The following is a 23,846-nucleotide window of genomic DNA, read 5'->3' on the forward strand; positions in this document are numbered from 1 at the left end:
GGGGTGTCTGCCTTCCTGATTTGTCCAGCAGTTGTGGCAATTGTCTCTTTGGCTAGGTTGATGTTTATGGATATAAATAGCGCTGTTATCTCAAAGGATACCATTATCTCATTATTATTACCATTATACAAGAGAACAACAACTGACTACCCTACCTGGACATAATGGTAGAACATAAGAATAACGGGGAACTCCAGACTAGTGTATATAGAAAGACCACACATATGGACCAGATACTTAATTACACCAGCAACCACCCCAACATCCATAAACAGAGCTGCATCAGGACATTATTCAAATGAGCAACAACACACTAAAGCAACCCAGAATTGCACAAAGCAGAACAGGAGCACTTATACGGAGTTTTAAAAAGGAATGGATATCCAAAAAGCACAATCTGCTGTTACCTCCACAACAGATCACAACAAGAAGTCCCAACATGGCCAGACACACTAGTCACCCTGTCGTACATCAGGGACATATCAGAGGTGACCACAAGACTACTCAGACCTCTAGGAATCAGGGTAGCCCACAAATCAATAACCACCCTGTGACGGCTACTGACGAATGTAAAGGCTCCCATATCCACAACCAATAAGACTAATGTAATATATAAAATACCATGCAAGGACGGTAAGAAACATTACAATATTGCCAATTTTCTTCCAGTTTGGCCTAAGGATACACAAACACCAACTAGCCACCAAGAGACACGACCAATTCTCTCTGGTCTCAATACACACGGACAAAGAAAGACACAAATTCGACTGGCACAACACATTCATAATAGCACCAGCCAAACAGAGACATGCCAGGGAATTCCTGGAGGCCTGGCATTCCAGCCGGAACTCCGTCAACAAACACATTGAACTGGACCGATCTACAAACCACTGAAAAACAGAACCGGAAGTAATACCAACCACCCCAGCAAACCGAGGCTTATAAATAACAAGCGGGACAGAACACCAAAGGTTCACCGGAAGTGCACTGATGATGTTACCTAGCAGGGTAACAAAATATCTGCAATCAAACGCACCAGCTCGGCAAGCAAGTCTGCAACCCCAATATAAGGATCATTTGCAGCTAACTGGTGCATATGTACCAATGTCGAGACAAATTGACCCCCACCTGGGTATGTTCAGGGTAAATTTTGCCTAGAGGCAGACTTTTGGTTTTCAGCTTGTACTATTTTGTTGAGAGTTCATGAGAGCTCCGCATAAAAAGAAGCCTTTAATTGGTCACGTTGCAGTTTATCACAGACTTAGAGGAGTGAACTAGAGATAAGCAAGAAATTTCAAGAATATAGCTGGATCAAATCTTCCTCTCTCTTGCCTTTCTCTACAAAGTTGCTGTCTCCCATTATCTGCTGAAAGAGCAAGGCAGAAAAAATAAAGTGAGAAATGCTGGAAGAAATAGTTCTAAAACCCCAAAACAACTAGAAAGATCCCAGATCAACTGAACAACTAGTGAACTAATGACTGTCTCTCTGCAAGTACTATGAGGCATCAAAGAAAGGAATTAAGGATTGTGGACTCAACCCATCTGATTTGAGAGTTTGGACTGGTCATACAGAACAGTGTTTTTTTCCACATCCTTCTACTGGGTGAGAGGGAGTGAGTTTTAAAAGGGGCAAAGTTAAGTTACATAAATTAATTTCAGTAAAAAAAGTAGAATTTCTACAGTAACAAGAGTTTTTTTGTTTAAGGAAACTGATCTGGTTGACTTTTATCCTGGGTAGTATTCGGAGGCAAATTGGATTCTTCAGAAGTTTCAAGAACTTTTAACATTTTTGATAATTCAATGGAGTTTGTTTTACAGTGCACTACCCTTGTGAGTTGTGAAAATTGCATCTGTTCATGATTTACATAATCTCTTTCAAGTAAACTTTTTTTACTGGGCTCTGGTTTTCGTAGAACACAAAGGTGAAAATTTATATCTTCTGGTTAGATTACAGATGGAGTACTGCGTAGATTCTGGGCACCACACTAACAATATTTAAGGATGTAGTGTCGCAAATCTAACTTTCCAGGAATTGGACTTTAAGCGTACAAAATGAACTTTAATTATTGTTAGATGAGTAAATAATTTCTTGTATAGTTTGGCCAGATGCTATATTGCACAGTATTGTGCAAATTACTTAATTAGCTTTGCATGCCTGCCTTTTCCCATGCTGTCCTGAATGACCCTTGAACTGGCCTGGCCTGGCCTGAACCACCCAACCCAAAGACTGGCATATCTGAAATCTGGCACGGACTCAGCTCTGATTCCAGGATTTGAGATGTTTTACCTGTGTTGGCTTTGGAAAGAGTGCAGCATAGATTCACTAGAAATGTTACCTTGGTTCCAGGAATTAGATTATGCAGAAAGATTACATAAATAACTGTCTATATTCCAGGGAAAGCAAAAGGGCAATTTGATTCTTCAGATTGAGATTCAGAATTGGTAAGTTTAAATAAAGAGAAACCTTTTTCTGCTGATGGGGAAAGTCTAGGACATGGAGACAGACATTAAAATCATAACCAAGCCATCTGGATAGAAGTTAGAAAATACTGCACTTCAAACAAAAAGGGTAATAAAAATTTGGAATATCCTCCCATTAAAAGCAGTGGATGCTAACTCCATTTTAAATTTGAAATTAATTCTTTATGTACCTAAGGCCTTCGAGGGTTGTGGACCCACGGTGAGAGAATTGACCAAAGGCACAGATCAGCTATAAGCACGCTGAACAATGGAACGTGTTTGAGGGGCTGAAAGGTCTACTCCTATTCTGCTTCACGCACCAGTAATTTCTGTGCTCCCAGTGCATGCATTCACAGTTAACTGCAGATTTGTGATAAGTTATAAGTCTTCTACTGTGTTCATTAGAAACTGTAGTGACTGAGATTGGTTTTGATAATTAGAACCTGATGACAGGAAACTTTTGTCAAGTGCTGTGGCTTTATTTCCCTTTGTCTGCAGCATTCCTACTGGGAAAGTCTAATGTTGATATTCATAGCCTGGATTTCCTTCAAAAGGGTGGTTAATTGCCTACACCTCCAATTCTACTGGCTAGCCAGTTTCTTCTCTTAAAAATCTGAAAGTCTGAGGATGTTTTGATGAAAGACAATTTCACTTGCATGATACAAATCTAATGGGACGGGGGAATTGTTTTTGGGGTGGGGTGGTTTAGGAAGTGGGAACAGGAAGAAAATGGTGTAGAAGAACCAGTTACTGTTGAGACAAGCGTCCATTACAAAAAAGACATTTGGCTATGATATATTCCAAGGGTTAAGTGCAGAGTCATTTAGGATAGGTGTAACTTGCCATCTTAGTATAGCAAGATTTCTCATGGAGACATATTTCTGTGGTAGATTATACAGTGAGCATTTCAGATCCATGAAGTAGTACCTGTGAGTTGACGGTCTAGCTGATGTTGACTTCGTAGGAGGTCTTCCGGAAGATTGCCAAATTTAGTTATGTGACATCTTTGTGGTCTGGTTGTTTAGAAACAAACAAATGTCCCTAAGTCACGAGAGTTTCCCTAGCGGGACTCCTCAGCATTAATGCCAGGTCCAATAAAATCTCATAGCATCAGTTCAAAAATGGGCAAGGAAGCTCATGATCAGCAGGTACAATTTCCACCCCCCACCCGACTGATGAATCAATACGCCATGTTTAACACAATTTGAAGGAAAAACGGAGGTGGCAGTGGCAGAGAAAGTACTCTGGATGGGGGATTTCAACAGCCATCACCTCGAGTATCTCCACAGCATCACTCCAGCAACTTAAAAAAAAAGCCGTTCTTTCCCTAGTCCATTCTTGTAAAACAGTTTTTTTTTCCTAATTCTGTTCAGAATCAAAATAAAGTAAGATAACAACGATATCATGTAAAGTTGTTCAAAATGACTGCTCTTGAGGTGGTGATGAGTTATGATGGATGGGCGATAAATACTAGCATAGCCCACATCCCATGAGCAGATCAAAAACTGCTGTGTTTCTTATATCCTTAACTAACAAACTATTCAAATTATTGCTGTTTCACATAACTATGCTGACTCTGTCTGATTATGTTGTGATTTTTTAAAATATCCTGCTACTATCTCTAATAATTCTTGCAATTTCCTAATAACAGATGTTTCAAACCAAGTTTGTCAAGCAAATAAAGCTATAAAATCCATCTTCTCTTAAAATCTTGGTTCACCTACACAATTCTATTTGCAGCAGAAAAACCACCACACACTAACCATTCTGACATTTCAAGTTCACAAAGTCAAAGTAAACTCTCTTCAATATAGAAATTGTCCAAAGCTTTCCATCTATTCCAGCTTCTTTTACATAATTAATCACAACACAACCTAACAAAGACAGATGTTAGCTTTAAGATATTCTTCCACAAAGCAAAGTCAATTAGGCAGGAATTCCTTCTGATGTACCTAATCTTATTCAATAGTATGGAAGCTTGGATCTTTTGAAGGTTCACTGGACAGTCCTGGAATCTTTGCATTACTTAATAATCCTTTGTGATTGAGTCTCAAGATAACAGAGTATGCTTTGGCTGCAGTTGAATCTACAAGTGAAGTAATTTGGCTTTTGGAATGTATTTTGTATACCTCCTTCTGTCCGTTTTAAAGAATGATTATTTCCTTTACAAAAATATCTGACTACATATATGAAACTGACCCAGATACACTATGAACTCAGCCTCCAGGCCCATTTTGCTAACTCAGAATCATAGAATACTTACAGTGTGGAAACAGGCCCATCGGCCCAACAAATCCACACTGACCCTCAGAGCATCCCATCCAGACCCATCCCCCTTTTACCCACCTAATCTACACATCCCTGAACAATATGGGCAATTTAGCATGGCCAGTCTACCTACCCTGCACATCTTTGGACTATGGGAGGAAACTGGAGCAACCGGAGGAAACCCACGCAGACACGAGGAGAATGTGCCAACTCCACACAGACAGTCACCCGCAGGTGGAATCAAACCCGGGTCCCTGGCGCTGTGAGGCAGCAGCACTAACCACTGAGCCACCATGCTGTCCAGTCTATGAAGATTTTAAAAAGTCCTAATTATTGTTTTATTCTTACAAGCTTCCAATATTTTGTCATTTATACTATCCTACAGTATAGCTATTTATTAGGAAACACAAAATACTCCCATCAGGCATTTTTCTTTTGCTAATATTTATCTCTATCCAAATTGATTCTACATTTTAATCCTCTAAATCAAGATTTCTCATTTTTCTCATTTTACTAAGAGTCATCCCACCATTTTTTCTTCCCAGTCTTCAAAAACTCATTTCTCCCCATTCAATCTTTGGACCACATTCAATTCTAATATTATTTAACTCATGGTAATTTGCACATAGCACAGCTAGAGATAAAGAGAACCTTTATGGTTCTGCTTTTAAATTTAAAATAATCCTGCATCAGAACCTCTTTCTTAGTATTGCACATGTCATTGGTGCCCATATGGACTAGGACAGAGAAGATTTCTTTAATGCTGGTTAACTTATGTTCTCAGATGCATAGAGAGGATTAGGTATCCCTATACTATACATATCCCTACTTCAACTGCATTTCTTTTCACTCCCTATACTTCAAAGACTACCTGCATCATGGTACCAAGGTCAGTTTGCTGTTCTACCCTCCCGTCCCTGCTACTGTCTACACAAGCTGTAAGGACCTTTAACTTATTGTACAACTCCAGTCACTGAACCCCTCCATTGCTATCTCTGGGTTTCTGTACTTGCCTCAGCCCTAGCTGCGCCAACTTTAATCACAGTTCAGTCAACATACACAAGTCTTAAATATAGCTACATTCTGTTACCAATGTAACTTTGTTCTTCCCTGATGCATCACAGTGTCAGAAGCTTGGACTTCAGCTCATCAACTCTGAGCCAAAGTTCATTAATTTGCAGATGCAATTGCTGTGGATTACCAAGATATTCATCAACTTCCACATGTTAGAGCTGAAACACATCACCAGCCCTACCAAGTTTAGAATTATCACTTAGCTGTTAACTAGTTAACATAGTTAAGCTATTAATTTAATTTTGAATATCACCAATCACTGAACTGCTGGCCTAATTAATGCCTTTGAACACTCACCACCTAGTTGAGACTGAAAAATCATACAAAAAGCAGCACTTCCTTCCCTCTTTGCAAATTCCCAAGTTACCTTGTGTTCCTTATTGCTGCCTTTCTGTGTAGTCACAGATTCTGTTTGCCTGTACAGAGGGTGGGTGACTCACTGTCCAGTTACAACTGCTAAGTCAGCTGTCTTCTACAATAGTTAAAACTTATTCAAGCCACTGCATTCATTTAATTGATATAACAGCCACTTTCTGTTAAACCAGACCATTTTAACAAGCTTGCAGTTTTAAAGCTTCGAGTCAAAGCTTGACTATTAACTCATAGCTCAAGAAAAACTTGAGATATCTCACCCTCACCAGATTCGCATGTTAACACTTTTTCCTTCATGACACAGAGGCCTCATTGTCTTTAATTGTGTTCTCATTTCCAGATCCTAACCTCTGTTTTTTTGAAATTCGCACATGGTGCTTCTGGTTCTTTAGCCAATCAGTGTCCTCTGGTTATTGATCCTTCTGCTATTGTTCCAACCCCTCATGATTTTGAGCACCTTTAATTAAATTTCCTCTCAAGCTAATGATGTCTAAAGAGAGCATCTCTAGCTTCTCCAGTTTTTCCACATTAACTGAAGTCTCTCATCCCTGAAGCCATTCTCATAAATTTTGTTTTGCACCCAACCAATGTCTTCATACCCTTTTTAAAGTGTGATGACCAGAATTGAATGAAATACTACATTGAGTTGCATCAGTATGTTATAAACGTACACCACAACTTCCTTGCTTCTGTTCCTAATACCTTTATTTATAAAGTCCAGGATATCTTAACTGCTTTCTCAACATGGCTTGCCTTCTTCAATGATTTGTGCATATATACTCTAGCATTCTCTGTTCCTATAATTTCTTTCTAAATGTGCCCTTTATCTTTTATTTCCCGTCCTTATTCTTGCTACCAACTGTCTAATTTGACTTAACTGAATGAATCTCAGTGCCAATTCCAGCCCCTGCCACAGTCGCTATAACTGATGCAATTTAACCAGTTGACATCACATAAGCATCCAGGAACTCATGCAGGTCCTGCCCACTTGCAAAATTGCAAGGCCACATGACTAGATTTTGCTCCTGGTGCAGTCTACCTAAAATGGATTAAATTACAGGATAAGACCTGCATTGATATGGTTCTGTCCTACATTCCTTCTAATTTCTGCTGCCACTGTATGGACTGCTGAGATCTGTATGTGGCAGTGACTTCCAGAATTGGAAGCTTTACATGAATTGAGGGGACACTGGTCCTGTTTGCAGGCCAAGTCATGACATCAGTCGCAGAGAGCATTGCCTCGCAAATTTAGTCATCATGAATCCTTTCTCCTAACCTGGTAATGTGAAGTCTCACTATTCGCTGTGATTTTCACTATTTACTTCATTGAGGCACTGAAAGAACAAATGAATTTATTGAGGTTGGTTACAGCAAGAAGATATTCAATAGCTAATGTAGAAAAAATGTTCCAAGTGTAGTATTTGTGCCTCTACAGGGCATAAAATTTCAGTGTAGTTCTGGTGATTGGGATTACTTAGCCGATACTAACGTTTTGTGGCTTAACTGCTTTAGGGTTTGCAGCTTGGATGCAATGATGCTGAAAGCTTCTTGTTGTCATCACTAAGATTGTAACAGCTCATTCAGAAGGTCAGAAATAGCAGGTTTCATTGGGGAACAGAAAAATAAATTGTTAAAGCTTTAAACCTATTCTTTGAGCACTCTTGTCGTTTGTTCGTAGGAAAGTTTATTAGAAAATTCTAACATTGATTGAAAAGTTAATTTATCAAAAAGAACAAACTAGTTCCAGTTCTTATCTGTTGTTATTCTGACTACGGTTACAATTACTGTGAACTGTGCATCAAAATAACCATATTTACAGGATGACTTCCCAATGAAGAAATGACGACATGAAGTTTCACATTTTATAACTTTTTACTTTATGATTCAAAATCATTGTAAATTAACAGACAAATCATGTTGCAAATTGTTCAAAGTATAAATGACACATGGAATAGCAGATACAACAGATACTGTGGGATGCATCTTTTGCTTCTTTGGCTAAATGCAAGTTACATCAAGTATTTTGGAGGGAATCTTGTTGCAAGAGCCAGAGAGTTTTCTCTTCCTTTCTTATCAAACTTGCCACAGTAATTTCTAACCTTGCCCCTAGGGCATCATGCATGTTTGATTTCCATCCCATCTTACCATGTGCCATTCCTGGAACAACTCACCACTCAGTGGATTTCTGCACCAAGACCTGCATCCCTTGCATCAATGCCATCTTTGAAAGCCTGCTGTGCATTTGGAAGCATGTGAGCATTTAGCAGTTGCCCTGCTCTTTTTTTAGACACTGTAAGGAGAGATGACTGAGAAGGGGAAGTTGGAATCACATTTCTTCGACAGGTACTTGGAAATTCTGGATAGCATGGTGATACAATGAAGAGGTGTTCTTTTCCCTGAGGACTGTTAGGAGGCCACACCATCAGGCAAACCCAGCCTGGTCGGAGATCACCAACTGGGCAATCTCAGGAGTACAGAGAACCGGGCTGCAGTGCTGAAAGAGATTGAATGACACCCTTGGTCCATCAGGGTAAGAGCCATCATCTGCTTGCTGCTATCTCACACTCGCTCTGTTTTTGCCATCGCACCCATCTCTCACCAAGGCTCGTGTTCCTGATAACGTCTCTGTTGTATGCAGCACCTTTCCTCATTTGCTTTTGTTACACCCCCTTGTCCCACACGACAACCCTACAATACCACTCACTCCCTCAGAACACCTTAACATCTTTCTGCCACACGTATGAGCACAAAAAACTGCGCTGTTCACTTGTGACTTACTCATTCACGCCCCTCCCCCCTTTTATGTCATCACACGAGATGACAACCCTTTTTTATTTAACCTATTTTTCTAATCAATCTGTTCAGAGATGTTATTGCACACCCCCTTGGAACAGGTGGGACTTGAACCTGGGTGACAGGGTGGTGCGATGTTGTACCTGTGTGAAGTGCCCAAAATCCATGTCCTCCCCTTCAATGAGCATAGAACTCCGTCAGGGTAGGTGCACACCCCATCTGATTGTTACACATGTCCACAACTGCGACAACACCCAGTTTCCCCAGGACTGGTGCCTATGGATACAAGCAGCTGGAATGTGACCTGCTCACTGGACCTCAGAGGATGCCTGATGGGAGGCTAACCTTGATTAACCATGCTGGACCACCCAAATGAGGTGCACACATGGTCTTGCCTGAGGGGCAGCGAAGTGGCACGATGCCATGAGGCAAGATGTACATGACCTCATATGTGGACTAGTAAGCAGCACATGACAGGCTGCCTGGTTGTGTGACTATGCAAATTGCACTGCACGCTAAGGCATACATGTCAGTAGATGCCAGGAGAATGTACACTAAAAGAGCAAGACAGCAGTCCTACTAGGCAGCCTGGTGCAAGCAGTAACCGGGCACTGCTGGTTGCAGTGTGCCCCGCCTATGAATGTCCGTGCTTCCAGGGAACACTGCCAGTGCATTCGACAAGTGCCAAGATGGTGGCGAGGGTTCATTGAATGTTGGATGCCAATGCCAATGGAGGAAGGGTGCATGACGCTGGTTGCTGTGGATCATGGCCTCTGCTGCAGTTAGACCATGGGCAACATGGAGTCATTTAGAAGAAGCGGTGAGCTGAATGCACCAAGCACTTTCTCTGGTTTCCATGTCATGTTTTCCCAATGGCTAGTTTGTTGGGTGAGTTTGATAAGATTGGAATCAGAATATCAACAGGGTGAGTTGGGCCATCATCAGTTGTGTTACCAAAGAGTGTTAATCATCATTAATTAGCAATTCACTGTGCCCAGTGAGAATCTTGCTATGCTGTTTGTGGAAAGTGTACAAGTTGGAACAAAATGTTTTTGACATTATGATTGGCATCACCAGACTTTTTGTCCAATTCTGCCACACATCTTGCCATAGTCCATATCGCTTAGACCATTATAAGATACCATGTTACCTCACTATTACGTAGGCCTTCCATTCCTCCTGGTTCTAGTATGAGCTACAAGATTCTATCAGCTGAAAACTTCCAGTCTTTTTCCTTCAAGTATTCAGCCAATTCTCTGCATGCATCAGCTTCTGTTTAAATAGGATTATGATCATGCAATCTTTAAGATACTGCTGTGGCTCTGTCCAGACTCTTCTCAATTCTGAGCTTCTGCTGTTAGTTATCTTTACACATTATTGCAGATTCTGGGCATTCAATCACATGGATATGAAAGAAACTGTGATAACAGCCTTAAATATGTTTTCAGTATATTCTGCAACTGTTTTCTTCCCTCTTCTCAGCTGACCACCTGGTCCCTATGTTGTAACTTCTGTCCTGTTGGTGCTGCTTCCAGGTCAAGGATCACCAGGTTACATTAGTATTTCTTCTTAACCGAAAATTTATAGTTGATGTCTTTACTAGAGGTGGATGAGGCAATATTCTTGGTTAAAATCAGTCTGTAGTCTAGTTTCTTCCTATCAGTATAATCTCCTCTCGTCCTACAACCTGTGACGTCTCTGCAACTCTCCTGAAATTTCTGGTATTTGCATATCCTGTATTTCAGTTACACCACCATTGGCTGTTGTTCTTTCAGACGCCTTGGCCCTAAGCCTAAGATTCGCACTGTATACCTGTCCATTTCTCTACTCCTGTCTTGTCATTTAAGATTTACGTATTTGGGTCAGCTGTCTCAATATCTCAATTTTTGACTGGTAACACTCATTTAAAACTACTTGACTCATTTTCTGTGTTAAAGCCACTATAAATGCAGGTTATTATTTCCAGTTATATACAGAGCAAAAGTAGAAATTATTCTTTTCAAAATATGAATCTGCTAAAGTGCTTTTGTTTTTATGTTTCAACAATTAAAAGTTAACTACAATATTTGCAGTCATACTATTATTGTTATTTTTAATTTAGACATAAATATAGTTATCTTTCCCTCCACTGCCATAATTGGAAATATCTGAACAAACATCACATAATATTTCTCTACAAACCAAACGTCAGTGAGAGTTTATAACACTTTGATAGCAATTGTAATTTTATCTTTTTCAGTGATTGCCTACATGTTGTTGATCCCATGCCTGTTGCTGGACAAGATGTTGAAGCTTATTGCTTGAGGTGTGAATGTAAATATGAAGAGCGAAGCACAGTTACAATTAAGGTATTTTTTTAAAGCAATTTGGTTAGCTCAGTTGGCTCCATGGCTGATTTGATGCCAACAGCATGGGTTGAACTCGTGCACTGGCTAAGGTCAGCATTCTCAACTTCAACTGAGGCATGGTGAATTGTTTAATACTGTTTAAGTTTTACTGCAATTGATTTATCACTAATAACTAGTTGGTATAACATTCTTTCCTATATTTCTGTTGAAATTGGCCAAATCATATAATGCCTTTTGAAGTCTGATTGTAAATTTTTTTTTCATTCTTTCCATTTCAGTTACAAACTGGTGGTGAAAGTAGCTGGCTTTTGTTTTACTACTTGTTGAAAATAATTTCTGTAGTAGTGTTTCTACTTTATAGTGATGGAAAAATGAAAACCCTGAAAGTTAGCTGTATGATGCACTTTTTTTTAGTACAATCACCATTTTTTTGCCTCCAAAATAGCATCCATGGTACGTGGAGACATCCAATGTTAGTTACTTCAGAAACCGCTTTGGTGAGGGCATTGGCATTTGTATAGGGAGTGTCCACTAGAGGTAAGTAGAGCAGACAGATCACATCATTGTTTGGTGTGTAGTGCAAGTCTGATGCTGCCTCTGCCATTTTGGAGTTCATTGCTTCAGCTCCTTGTATGCTACTTAACTGCATCAGCATTAGGGCACAATCCTCTCCACTTGATATACATTAACCAGCTCTGGAGATGGCAGAGAATAGAAGGAAGCAACCAATATGGTTCTTTTCTGATTAGGCTGTCACTGATTGCCTTATCCAGTTGAGGCATCAAAAAGTGCAAATCCATTCCCCCATTCACCAACAGTCCCACACCTTTGTTGCTGATCGTTGAAACATATTCTTGGCCACAGTTCCAAAAATATAAAACACCACCAAAAAAAAATTCAAACCTAAATTTAAAAGTCAAAAGGTGCTTACAAGTATCAACATCCTGCACATGTGCAAGCAATAAGTGCCTGTCCTGGATGCACCTTGCCTGTTCTGGAGCCTTTGTGCAGTACTTCAGTGACTAAAGCATTGCTACAAAGTTTCACTTTGGGAAACTGTAGATGACCTTGCAGAATGAGCTCAAGCGGGACTGATCCACGAAGGCCTGGCTTTGGACTGCACCAATTTGCTGTGGGTGACAGAAGTCTGGGCTTGCTGGCTGACAGGCAACACCAGGGCTCTGGTGGGAGGATAAATACTGTGATCCTGATAGAGGACAAATGGATTGTTAAGAATGGTGGCACTGCCAGTCCCTTAAAGACACTTAATCATGGATGATGGCCCTGTAAGTATTCTTCTGAAGTTGCCCACTACTTCCAAGCTAAAGTGGACAGACACCAAACTTTGTACAAAGCCCTGTGTTAGGTTCATGGCAGACCCCACCATATTCTTTAACATTAACAGGATTTCTGGCAGGCCTGCCAAGGCACCAAGTATTTCAGTGAGCATACCCATCATCCTTCCTCTGACTCCTCTGTGACAGAACTCTTGTGAATTTGCCTTCCGTAGAAATACCCTTATCCCTGCACTGACTGTGGGGTAACTCATGCACACTGTCACCAACCTGGATTTTACCAGCCCTCTCAAGATAAGTAATCTGAGCAGAAGAAGACTAAAACTAGCCATGGTTCTAGCCAAGCTGTTCCACTAAGCTGCAATATTGTAATCTACATTACAATATAGAAGATTGCCCGGGATGTCCTGTGCACAAAAAGCAAGACAAATCCAACCTGGCCAATTACCATCTATCGGTTTATTCTCCTTCATAAGCAAAGTGATGAAAGTTGTTATAATGGTAGTTATAATGAGGAACTTCAATTACTCAGTGTGACCTGAGATACTTGTAGTGTACAGGGCAGCAAAGGGCAAGTATTCCTGGATTGCATGCAGGAGGGCTTCCTATAGCAGCATGCTCCAAGTCCAACAAGAAAGGATGCACTGTTGGATGTGATTCTTGGAAATGAGGTGCACCAAGTGGATTGTGTGTCAGTTGGGGATCATTTAAGAGACAATGATCATTGTATCATAAGGTTCAGGATGATGATGGAGAATGACATGCAACCATTCAGAGTAGGGAGAAATCAGTTGGTGGAGAGCAGACTTCAATGGGGCAAGAACAGAGCTGCGCAGGATTGAATGGATCAAGAGCTTAACAGGAAAAACAGTAGCTGAACAATGGGCTACCTTCAAAGAAGAAATGGTTTGGCTGCAGTCAAGGGATATCCTTCAAATGGGAAAGGTAAAAGAAACAAATCTTGAGCTCCCTGATGAAAAAGGAGATAGAAATTAAGATAAAGAAGAAAAGCGGTGCTTATGACAAGTATCGGATAGAAAATGAAATTGAGAATCACGAAAATATTGAAGTTCAGAGAAGTAATGAAAAAGAAAATTACAGAGGCAAGGAGGAATTATGAGAAAAGATTGGTAGCCAACATAAAAAGGTGTCCCAAAGTGTTCTGCAGTCATATAAATAGTTGGTGAAAGGAAGGGCAGGCCAATTAGGGATCAAAAAAGTAGATTTACACCTGGAGGCAGGGCACATAGCTGAGATGTTAAATGTATACTTTGCATCTGTCTTTGGTAAAGAGAGAGATGCTGCTCAGGCCATGGTCACTAGAAGGGTTCAAAAGCTGATAGATTCAGAAATGGTGGATAGATTGTTGACACTGGGGCTTGATGAGATGCATCCAAGGATTTTGAATGAAGTGAGAGTGGAAATTGAAGGGGCACCTTTGAGTCTAACCTAGACTTGGGGAAGGTTCCAAAAGACTGAAAAATTACAAGCTTTATGGCCTTGTTCAAAAAAGATTATAAGGATAAGCCCAGTAATTACACATCAATCAGTTTAACTTCAGAGGTGGGCAAGCTTCTAAAGACAATTGTTCAGAATAGAATTAGTCATCACATGGAAAAAGGTGGATTGATTAGCAAAGAAAAAACAAAAGAACTGAGGATGCTGTAAATCAGAAACAAAAACAGAAGTTGTTTGAAAAGTTCAGCTGGTCTGGCAGAATCTGTGGAGAGAAATCAGACTTAATGTTTTGGGTCCGGTGATCCTTCCCCAGAACTGATGGCTAGAAAAATGTCAGTTTGTATGCAGGAGATAGGGTGGGGGAGGGGGTCAGGAGTAAATGACAGGTGGGGATAGAGCCCAAAGACAGAAAAACAGTTGAACAGACAAAGGAGTGGATAATAATCTGGTTAAGAGGGTGAATAGCTGTTAACGGAGACTGCTAGTGACTACCAATAGGTAGTGTATAATAGCAGACTATGTGATAATAAGACCTGGTGTGTGAGGTGGAGGGCTAGGACATGGGAGAGTTCAGGCCCTAAAACTATTGAACTCGATATTGAGTCCAGAGAGCTGCAGGGTCCCCAAGCGGAAAATGAGGTGTTGCTCTTCCAGCTTGTGCTGAGCTTCGCTGGAACACTGCAGCAAGCCTAAGACCAAGATGTTGATCAGAGAACAGGGTGGTGTGTTAAAGTGGCAGGCAACTGGAAGCTCTGGGTCTTTTTTGCAGACAGAACATAGATAGATGTTTTGTGAAGTGCTCACAATGTAAAGGAGACCACATTGTGAGCAGCGATTGGATTGTGAAAACTGCAGGTAAAGCTCTGCTTCTCCTGGAAGGTATCTTTGAGCCCTTTGATACTGAGGAGAGAGGAGGTAAATGGGCAGGGTTTAACCTTTGGCAGTTGCAGGGGAAGTTACTGTGGAGTTGTAGGGGGGAGCGAGTTGGGAGTGAAGGAAGAGTGTATCAAGGTGTCCCAGAGGGAATGGTCCCTGTGAACGGCGGACAAGGGAGGGGAGGGGAATATGTGGCCTCTCCCTGGAGGTGACGGAAATGGCAGCTGATGATCTTCTGGATGTGAATACTAGTGGGATAGTAGGTAAGGACAAGGGGAGCCCTATTGCTGTTGAGGGAGGGAAGAGAGGGGGTGACAGCTGACAGGCGAGAGATGGGTTGGACCCAGTTGAGGGCCCTTTCGACAATGGTGTTGGGGATTCCTTGGTTGAGGAAGAAGGTGGACATGTCGGAGGCTCCCTTGTCAAAGTTGGCCTCATTGGAACATATGCAACGGAGACAGAGGGAATGGAGTCTTTACAGGAAGCAGAATGCAAGGATGTATAGTCCAGGTAGCTGTGGGAGTTGGTGGGTTTATAGTGGATATTAGTGGTCAGTCTGTCCCCAGAAATAGAAACAGAGATATCAGAAGGGAAGGGATAGACCAGGTGAAAGTGAGGGCAGGGTGGAAATTGGAAGTGAAATCGATAAACTTTTCCAATTCTGGACAAGAGAGGGAAGCACCACTGATAATATTATCGATATATTGGAGAAAGAGTTGTGGATGGGGGCCAGATTAGGACTGGAAGAAGGAATGTTCCACATACCCCACAAAGAGACATGCATGACTGGGGCCCATTCCGGTCATCTGACCTGAAGAAAATGAGAGGAGTTAAAAGAGAGAAGTTGTTGAGGGTGAGGACGAGCTTGGCCAAGCGGAGGACGGTGGTGCTGGGTGGGGACAGTTCAGGCCTTTGCTCCAGGAAGAACCAGTGAGCCCTGAGACTGTCCTGGTGGGGGATGGACATGTAAAAGCATTGCATGTCCATGGTAAAGGGGAGGGGACTGGAGCCTGCAAACTGGAAATTCTGAAAAGCGTCAGAGGAATCACGGATGTACATGGGCAGGGACTGGACCGGGGAGAAAAGATTGAAAAGACTGAGTCAGGTAGGAAGAGATGAGTTCTGTAGGACAGGAACAGGCTGAAACAATCCACTTGATTTTCAGACCCAGATTTCTAGAAAACATGGACCATGTTTCTGTACTTAACTAGAATCACTATTCATTACAGCTAATTGAATTCTAACTACAGGTAAAAATTAAACTAAATTAAAACTCGAAACCCCTTACAAACTCTCTTTTCCACATGCACACATATGGATAGACATAAATAGGGAAAAAAAAATATGGGCGGAGAGAAAACTGGAAAAGCAGTTCTGCTGAACAAAGATTACAGATCTTTTGGATTGGCATTTGCTGATCCAAGAGTTTCTCCTCAACTTTCCATTTTGTGAATGTTTCCACTGATTTGTGAGAGGAACTGGTGATTGGTTCACATATCAAAGGTCTCTGACTTATCTAATTCAAAATCACATCATGCAGCATCTGCTGAAGGAAATATAAGCTGGTTTTCTTCATGTTTAAAGTGGCTTACTATAGACAACTGACAGAGAGAGGTTTTGACTGGTGTAGTTATTGGTTTCTCTTCTGAGCTGACTAGCTTCTCTCTGTCTAATTCACGAACCAAGCTATTCAGCTACCTGACAACCAATCACCTAATTGTTGGCAGGCAGAGGACCTTTGTCATTGATAACTGGCCTCTAGCCCACATCAATCAGCCTCACTTGTAAACAAACCTTCACCTCTAGTTCATCTGCACGTTGCTAGAACCCACAGCTAGACAAATAGGGTTCACAACAGATATCAGATTTCTTCCTTCTAAAAAATGCAGGTATCCTTATAAATCCCTAATTTTTCAAATAATTTTCTTGTCATTTCAATCTACATTTTAAAAAGCACAAAAATGAAAAGAAACAGTCTTTACAATGAAGCTTTAGCAAAATTGGAGTCCTTGGTAATCAAAGAGAAAAGCTCTCTGCTGATTGGAGTCATACCTGGCACATAAGGTGGTTGTGGTTGTGGCTGTCAATTATCTTGGCCTCAGGACATCATTGCAGGTGTTCCTCAGGGTATTCCTCAGGCTAAGTTCTTTACGCAGAGGGTGGTGGGCGCCTGGAACGCGTTGCCAGCGGAGGTGGTAGAGGCGGGCACAATAGCATCATTTAAGATGTATCTAGACAGATACATGAATGGGCAGGGAGCAGAGGGATACAGATCCTTGGAAAATAGGCGACAGATTTAGATAGAGGATCTGGATCGGCGCAGGCTTGGAGGGCCAAAGGGCCTGTTCCTGTGCTGTAATTTTCTTGTCCTTTGTTCTTTGTTCTTTGTATTTTCCTAGCCTCATTCATCTTAAACTATTTCATGATGACCTTCCTTATGTTATCAGGTCAGACATGGGGATGATTGCTGATGATGGTACAATTTTCAGCACCATTCAGAACTTTTTAGATCCTAAAGCAGTTTGTATCCATTTGCAACAAGACCTGTAAAACATCCAGGTTTTAGAATGACATGTGGCATGTAATATATACAGCACACGCAAATGCCAGGCAATGACCAGTACCAACAAATGAGAATCTAACCAACATCTATTTACATTTAGTGGCATTGCCATCATTAAATTCCTGACTATCAACATCCTACATTGACTGTAAACTGGCTGTGACAACAAGAGCAGGGCAGACACAAGGAATTCTGTACCACGTAACTCACCTCCTGCCTCAACGCCCGATCCCCATCTACAAGGCAAAAATCAGAAGTGTGATGGAATACTCCACTTTCCTGGATAAATCCAGTTCCAACACTACTTACGAAACTCATAATTCAGGACAAAGCATCTGGCTTGATTTACACGCCCATCCACACCTTCAATATTCACTTCCTTCACCACTAATTTACAGTGACTGGACTGTGAGCCATTTATAAGATGTATTGCATTATCTCACAAGCGCTTCTTTGAGAATACCTTTTCAATCCATTGTGTTTACCATTTATAAGGATGAGAGAAACAGATAAATGGGAACACCACCACTTGCAAATTCCCCTCCCAACACGTGCACCATCCTGTCATGGAACCTTATCAATGTTTCTTGATTGTTACTCGGTCAAACTCCTGGAATTGCCATCCTAACAGTACTATAAGTGCAGCACTATAAGGATCGAGCAGTTCAAGAAAGCAGCTTACCGGCACTTACTCCAGGGCAGTTAGGAATGAATAATAAATGCTGGCCTAAACCGTGAAGGCCACATCCCAAGAACGAGTAAAAAGAACTAATCCTGTATTCTTTGTAACATGTAGCCTGCAACTCGATGAGGCTTTCCCTTATATAAGATCTTTAGGAAATCCAGTTTGCTTCATCTGCTGGTCCCCCTTTATCTACCCTACTTGTCACATCCTCACATAAACTCTAATAAAATTGTCAAATAGGATTTCCCTTTTGTAAAACCATATGCCTTGCTCAAATCACAGAGTTTTTTCATTCTGCTGAGAATTGATATCAGACGAATTGGCCTGCATTTCTCTGTTTTCTCTTTCCCTACTTTCTTGAACAGTGGTGGTACATTTACTAGCTTCCAATCTGCTGGTTGCATTCCAGAATCATGGGAATTTTGGAAAATTATATCATCATATCCACTATGTCAGCAGATATCTCTTCTATAACTCTTCTACATTGTAAGCCATCAGGTTTTAGATCTCAAGCTTCTGCAGGATTGTATGGGAGATGAGGATATTTATAAAATGGACAGTGTCATGCCCATCACCTTCCTGCACCATGCCATTTCACCAGCCTTCCCATTCAGAGACAACCCTCTACTCCAGACTCCAATGTACCACTAAATCAGCCAATTCAGGGCCCTATCCATTGGGAATTTACCAATGGGAGGTGTGCCTTTTGCTCATGGGGAGACTACTAGGTGAAACCAGGCTGCCTAGCTGAGGGTATTGTTTGGACTGTCTTATTCAGGCACTGTGACCCATGGATGCCTTTTCCACCCCACTCGCAGTGGCAGTTGCTGCCCTTGTGGCAACTTTCATTTCTCCGCTTTCACCACCATCTCCAATTACTCCAGGTATACTCCACCCTTGGCAACATCTGTCCAATTCTCCATGGCAACTTCCCAACCCAACTTACTTATTCTGATGGCAGCATACAATGGTGTTCTCTTGGCTGCATGCAGTCCCAACAGTGATGCTCGCACCACAAAAACCTGGCTGCAGCTGAGGTATGGATGTGTGCTGCCTGTCGTGTTAAAAAAAGCATGCTTGGGTGAATTGTATGTTGACATATATAAATGCACTTTTAGACCCTGGCCAAGTGCTCTACTCTTCGGCCATCTGATTGTTACTATCTATACTGGGAAAATTTGCTATCTAGGACATCAGTGCTCATGCTGCTATATCAAGATGGTTTTTTTTTTACTGTGTCAACCATTGTGACAATTTTATATGTCGAGCCAAGGTAGCCAGTTTCTCATTCACAAAATTCTCTTTAAACCCTTCTGTGATAACAGGAGAGCCAGAAAAACGAGTTCAGAAAATTGGCATCAATGACATTTCCTGTGTTTACTAGTGAGATTCATTTCCCTGCAATCAGGAATTGGTGTTTTGTCGATGGTTAAAAAATGTATTGTTCACTTTATATTTCTGGTTTGCAGGTAACGATCATCATTTATCTGTCAATTCTGGGCTTACTGTTGCTTTATATGGTTTATCTGACATTGGTAGAACCCTTGCTGAAGAAACGTTTATTACGTTCACAGTTACTACAGAATGAAGATGACTTTGGGGTGAGTTCTGATCTATATACAGTAATCTAAAATATTGACCTGAATTTTCTGGTATGAGGAGCAATGAATGACTCAGTTGAAGTGCTGATGAACCTCAGATCCCTGAGGAAGTTATAACAAGCACATATGCATGGTACTTATGACAGAAGTTTAAACCTCCAATTTCTGGTTTTACCATGCCAGACTGTTGCATCATTTTTTATGACAGTGGGATTGGATGGTTAGAACCATGTGCAGTTGTTCTGTTTGCCCTGAATGTATGTTGGTTTTTACAGGGACTTAGTTGGAGCTTTCCATAGTGGTATAATTCTCAGTGAATCAGATGAATTGTCAAATCACAACAATGATTACAATAATGTCCATACCTGTGGTGATAATTCTTAATGCACCCCTGACAGTGTTCATCCTTGTCTCAAAACTGTTCAGCATGTCCCTGTTAATGTTCCCCTGTCCTTCCTTCACTGGAATTAACTTCCCTACTTGGCCTCCCCACTCTGTTCATTACTGCATTCTTCCTGGAATCAGAACTGGAAGGTGCAATGGCTCTAGCATAAAATAGTTAAGTGGGCAGATTAAATCGCAGTTAGTGGTGGGCAGAGCCTTCCTGCCGTTAGCCAAAAGAGCTGGCCATTCACTTTGCAGCTGTACAAATGTCTTGTAGGTCAAAGGAAAACCTAAGATAAAGACACATTTTGTTATCTGATGAGTTACTGGATTTTATGTTTTGCACATGAAATACATAATTTGAAACATGCTATTGCATGATGTAATGGTCAATCAACTACAGAAAAGGATCTTGATCATATTTTGTATTTAGCAGATTTGAAATATATAGACAATTTAGTTTTATTGTCACTTAACTAAATATAGTAGCATGAGAAAGCATAATGAAACAACAGACTACTTTTTTGTTCCGGTTTTTATGGCTCAGATGGCATTTATCCACTGAGACCTGAGAGGAAGGCTTTTTGAAGGTACCGGCATCTTGTGTGATTTGTTTTTTGTTGTTTTTGGATCATTCACTGTTTGTTTAATTTCTAATCACTCCATGATTGTTAAAACAGCACAACAGCTTAATTATTCCAACAGAGATAGCTACATGCTTTATTTCTCCAATTCTGGTTTGTAACTTCAGCTGTTTTGGGGAGGTATCCTAAGATGGCTAGACTTGTATTGTAGGGGAAATGGGAAATCAGTGTCACACTATTAACACTTGCTTCCTCGTAATTGATTAACAGCAATGGTGTTAGTAAAAGTGTGTTGACGGTCAGGATGTATAATGTAAAAGGGCACTATTCCCTTCAAAGTTGAAACTATTATTTACAACGCTCTGTGAGCAAGCCCCCAGAGAGTGGAGCTTATGAATTTGATTTAAAGTTTAACATGTTTGTCTGCACAACTCTTCAAATTACAAAATGAAATTTGTTTAATATGCCATTTCAAATGTCTAGAATTTATTGTGGCCACACCTGTCTAGGTTTGCGTTCTTCATTGGCAGATTCAACAAGGTGCACAGCAACAGTGTTGAATTTAATATCTGTCTTCTCCTTGGTCTTGAATTGAAATTCCAAAGCAAGGTATGACACCTAACGTTTTCAAAGGAACCTTTCAGTAGTCATTTGCAATTGCAGGTGTGCTTATTTCCTCTTTCACAAAAATGACTGTTTTGATAAATTGTTTTTGTGAAACCTCTTAAATGCCCACTTTTATCTCCATAATAAAATATCAGGGAAAAGCAGGAAATATATCAATATATAAATACTCCATGCTGTCTAAATCTGGAGTAGATCTGACATGATATTCATTTTGTTTGATCATCAAATTAGGTAGAATCCAGTTTCAACTGTAGCAGAATGACCCTGGAGCTTTTCATTTCAGTGAACGTTCAGAATTGGCTTGGTGCTTTAAATTTAAAAATATTTGATTAATAATTTCTATAAATTAAATTGATCAAATTGATTATTTTTTACATTGTTATAGAACATTGTTTTGGGCCCTTGCAAATTTGTAACTTATGTTGATCTCAGTTTTTCCCAAAAATTAATTTCAGAAGAAAAATCTGTTCAAGTGGATTTTAGAGATGGAATCCAAACTAAAGTTTTGCTCATCAAAATAATCATTCCACTGTTTGTAAATTGGAGAAATGAGAAACCGAATATAGATGAGTCAGTGTGATGTTGTGATTGTAGTGAGGTCAGCCAGGTGAACCTCATAGAAAATGAGTTCCCTAATTGGAGCTGTTATGTTGGTCCAATCAGGGAGCCCTCACTGACAGATATGAACAGGAGTGTCAGAGGTTCTGCTCACTCTGAAAGCTGGCTCAGATGAAGCGGGACCAGTGTCAAGTACTATACATGTGTGAATAAAGGGTGACTTGTTAATAGAATTCCTGCCTCTGTGAAGTTATTTCAGTGATGATGAGCGAAAAAAATACGCTCCTGATGAAATTCGCTTTGATTTTGGCGTAAGCATTTCTGGCATCATACGTTATTTGGGAAGCTTGATTTGTTTGATTCTGCCATCAAAGACTGGGCCCAGTATGTTGAAAGGATGTGTTATTTTTCCAGGCAAATGGCATTGGGGCAGATAAAAATTAATTCCCTTGACAGCTTGTGGACCCACAGCTTTTTCAATTATTAGGAGCCTAACTTTCCTGAGGCACCAGATAATAAAACCTTTCAAAACGGATTTAGTTAAAGAATATTACGACACCAAGCCTCCTCTAATTCTGACACGCTATTGGTTTTACTTGGCAATTCGAGAACCAGGGGAATTTATGTCGGGATTTTTGACAAGATTAAGATGACTGGCAGACGCATGCAATTTTGGTTTAACCCTAACAAGGTGCTGAGAGATTGTTTGGTATGTAGGACGAATGATGTAATCCTGCAAAAGTGCCTACGAACTGAAGTTCAACTGGAATTCAAATAGACACTACAACTGGCTTTGTCATTAGAAGATGCAGCAAGTGGTGCATATGAATTACAGGGTATGCTGATGGAAGTGACACCCTCGCCAGTCTGACTGGTGGGGAACACCACTTGAGCAAAGGCAATTGCATAGCCTCGCTCAGGACATATCCTAAGTCAAGGGACTCTAGGTCAGCCCACAGTAAAACCCCAAAACAAAGCCAAGCCTAGACCAAATGGTTAACATTTTTTTTCAGGATCTGGGCTGGCAAGCCATTATAGTTGCTGCTGGTATGAGGACCTGAGACAGCAAAAGAGTTCCATTAGGCCTTAATTGAGAAAGAGAACTCACAGGCTGGTACCCAGGACAGTGCATACCCTGTAAAGCTCACTTACATCTGGCATAGAACAGTTAAATTTCTTAGCTACATCCAAATCAGAACCAATCAAAGTAAATGTCTGGTTAAATGGTCACTATATTCTAATGAAGGTTGATACCAGCGCGGCTGTATCAATGATTGCAGAACCAGTCTTTAACAAAATTTGCTCTGAACTTCAAATGTTAAGTTTGTGTAAGACCTTGGCGAGACTGAGAACCTATACCTCTACAGATGAAAGGTTCAGCTTTGGTTTTGGTCTCATATCAGGGGCAGCTGGTTCAGTTCCCACTGTTTATAGAAAAAGGCTCTGTTTCAAGCCTGATGGGGGAAAATTCATTGAGAAAAACTCCCCTCGATTGGCTCAACATTTTACAATTAGAAAATGGTTGCCTGAGTGAAATGCTAACTAAATACCCAGAAGTGTTTCAGGAAGGTCCAGGGACTATTAAAGGATCCAAAGCCACCCTGTGTGTTGACCAGGAAGCAATTCCACGATTCTGCAAGGCCTGCCAGTACCATTTGCCTTACATGCAAAAGTAGAGGCAGAAATCTGAAGGCTGGAAAGTGAAGGAATCATCAAACGAGACAACAAGGTGCAGGGCTGGATGAACACAGCAGGCCAAGCAGCATCATAGGAGCAGAGAGGCTGACGTTTCGGGCCTAGACCCTTCATCAGAAAAGGGGGAGGGGAAGGGGGTTTTGAAATAAATAGGGAGAGAGTGGGAGGCGGATAGAAGAGGGATAGAGGAGAGGATAGGTGGAGA

General features: G+C 40.9%; 1 protein-coding gene across 3 annotated transcripts in view; it reads left to right on the plus strand.

Moving 5' to 3' along the window:
• Positions 1-23,846, plus strand: part of tmem9b (TMEM9 domain family, member B) — a 69,370-nt gene that overhangs the window by 18,897 nt on the left and 26,627 nt on the right. For 2 of the 3 annotated variants that reach the window (XM_048606977.1, XM_048606978.1), the window contains 2 exons: positions 11,207-11,315; positions 19,662-19,793. In XM_048606977.1, the coding sequence (XP_048462934.1) occupies positions 11,207-11,315; positions 19,662-19,793 (241 nt within the window). Of the gene's footprint in view, positions 1-7,869; positions 8,705-11,206; positions 11,316-19,661; positions 19,794-23,846 lie in introns of those variants that run through there. The other variant, XM_020513551.2, reaches the window with a different exon arrangement.

This window comes from Rhincodon typus, chromosome 17, assembly GCF_021869965.1.
Source record: "Rhincodon typus isolate 14 chromosome 17, sRhiTyp1.1, whole genome shotgun sequence".
Classification (NCBI taxonomy): domain Eukaryota; kingdom Metazoa; phylum Chordata; class Chondrichthyes; order Orectolobiformes; family Rhincodontidae; genus Rhincodon; species Rhincodon typus.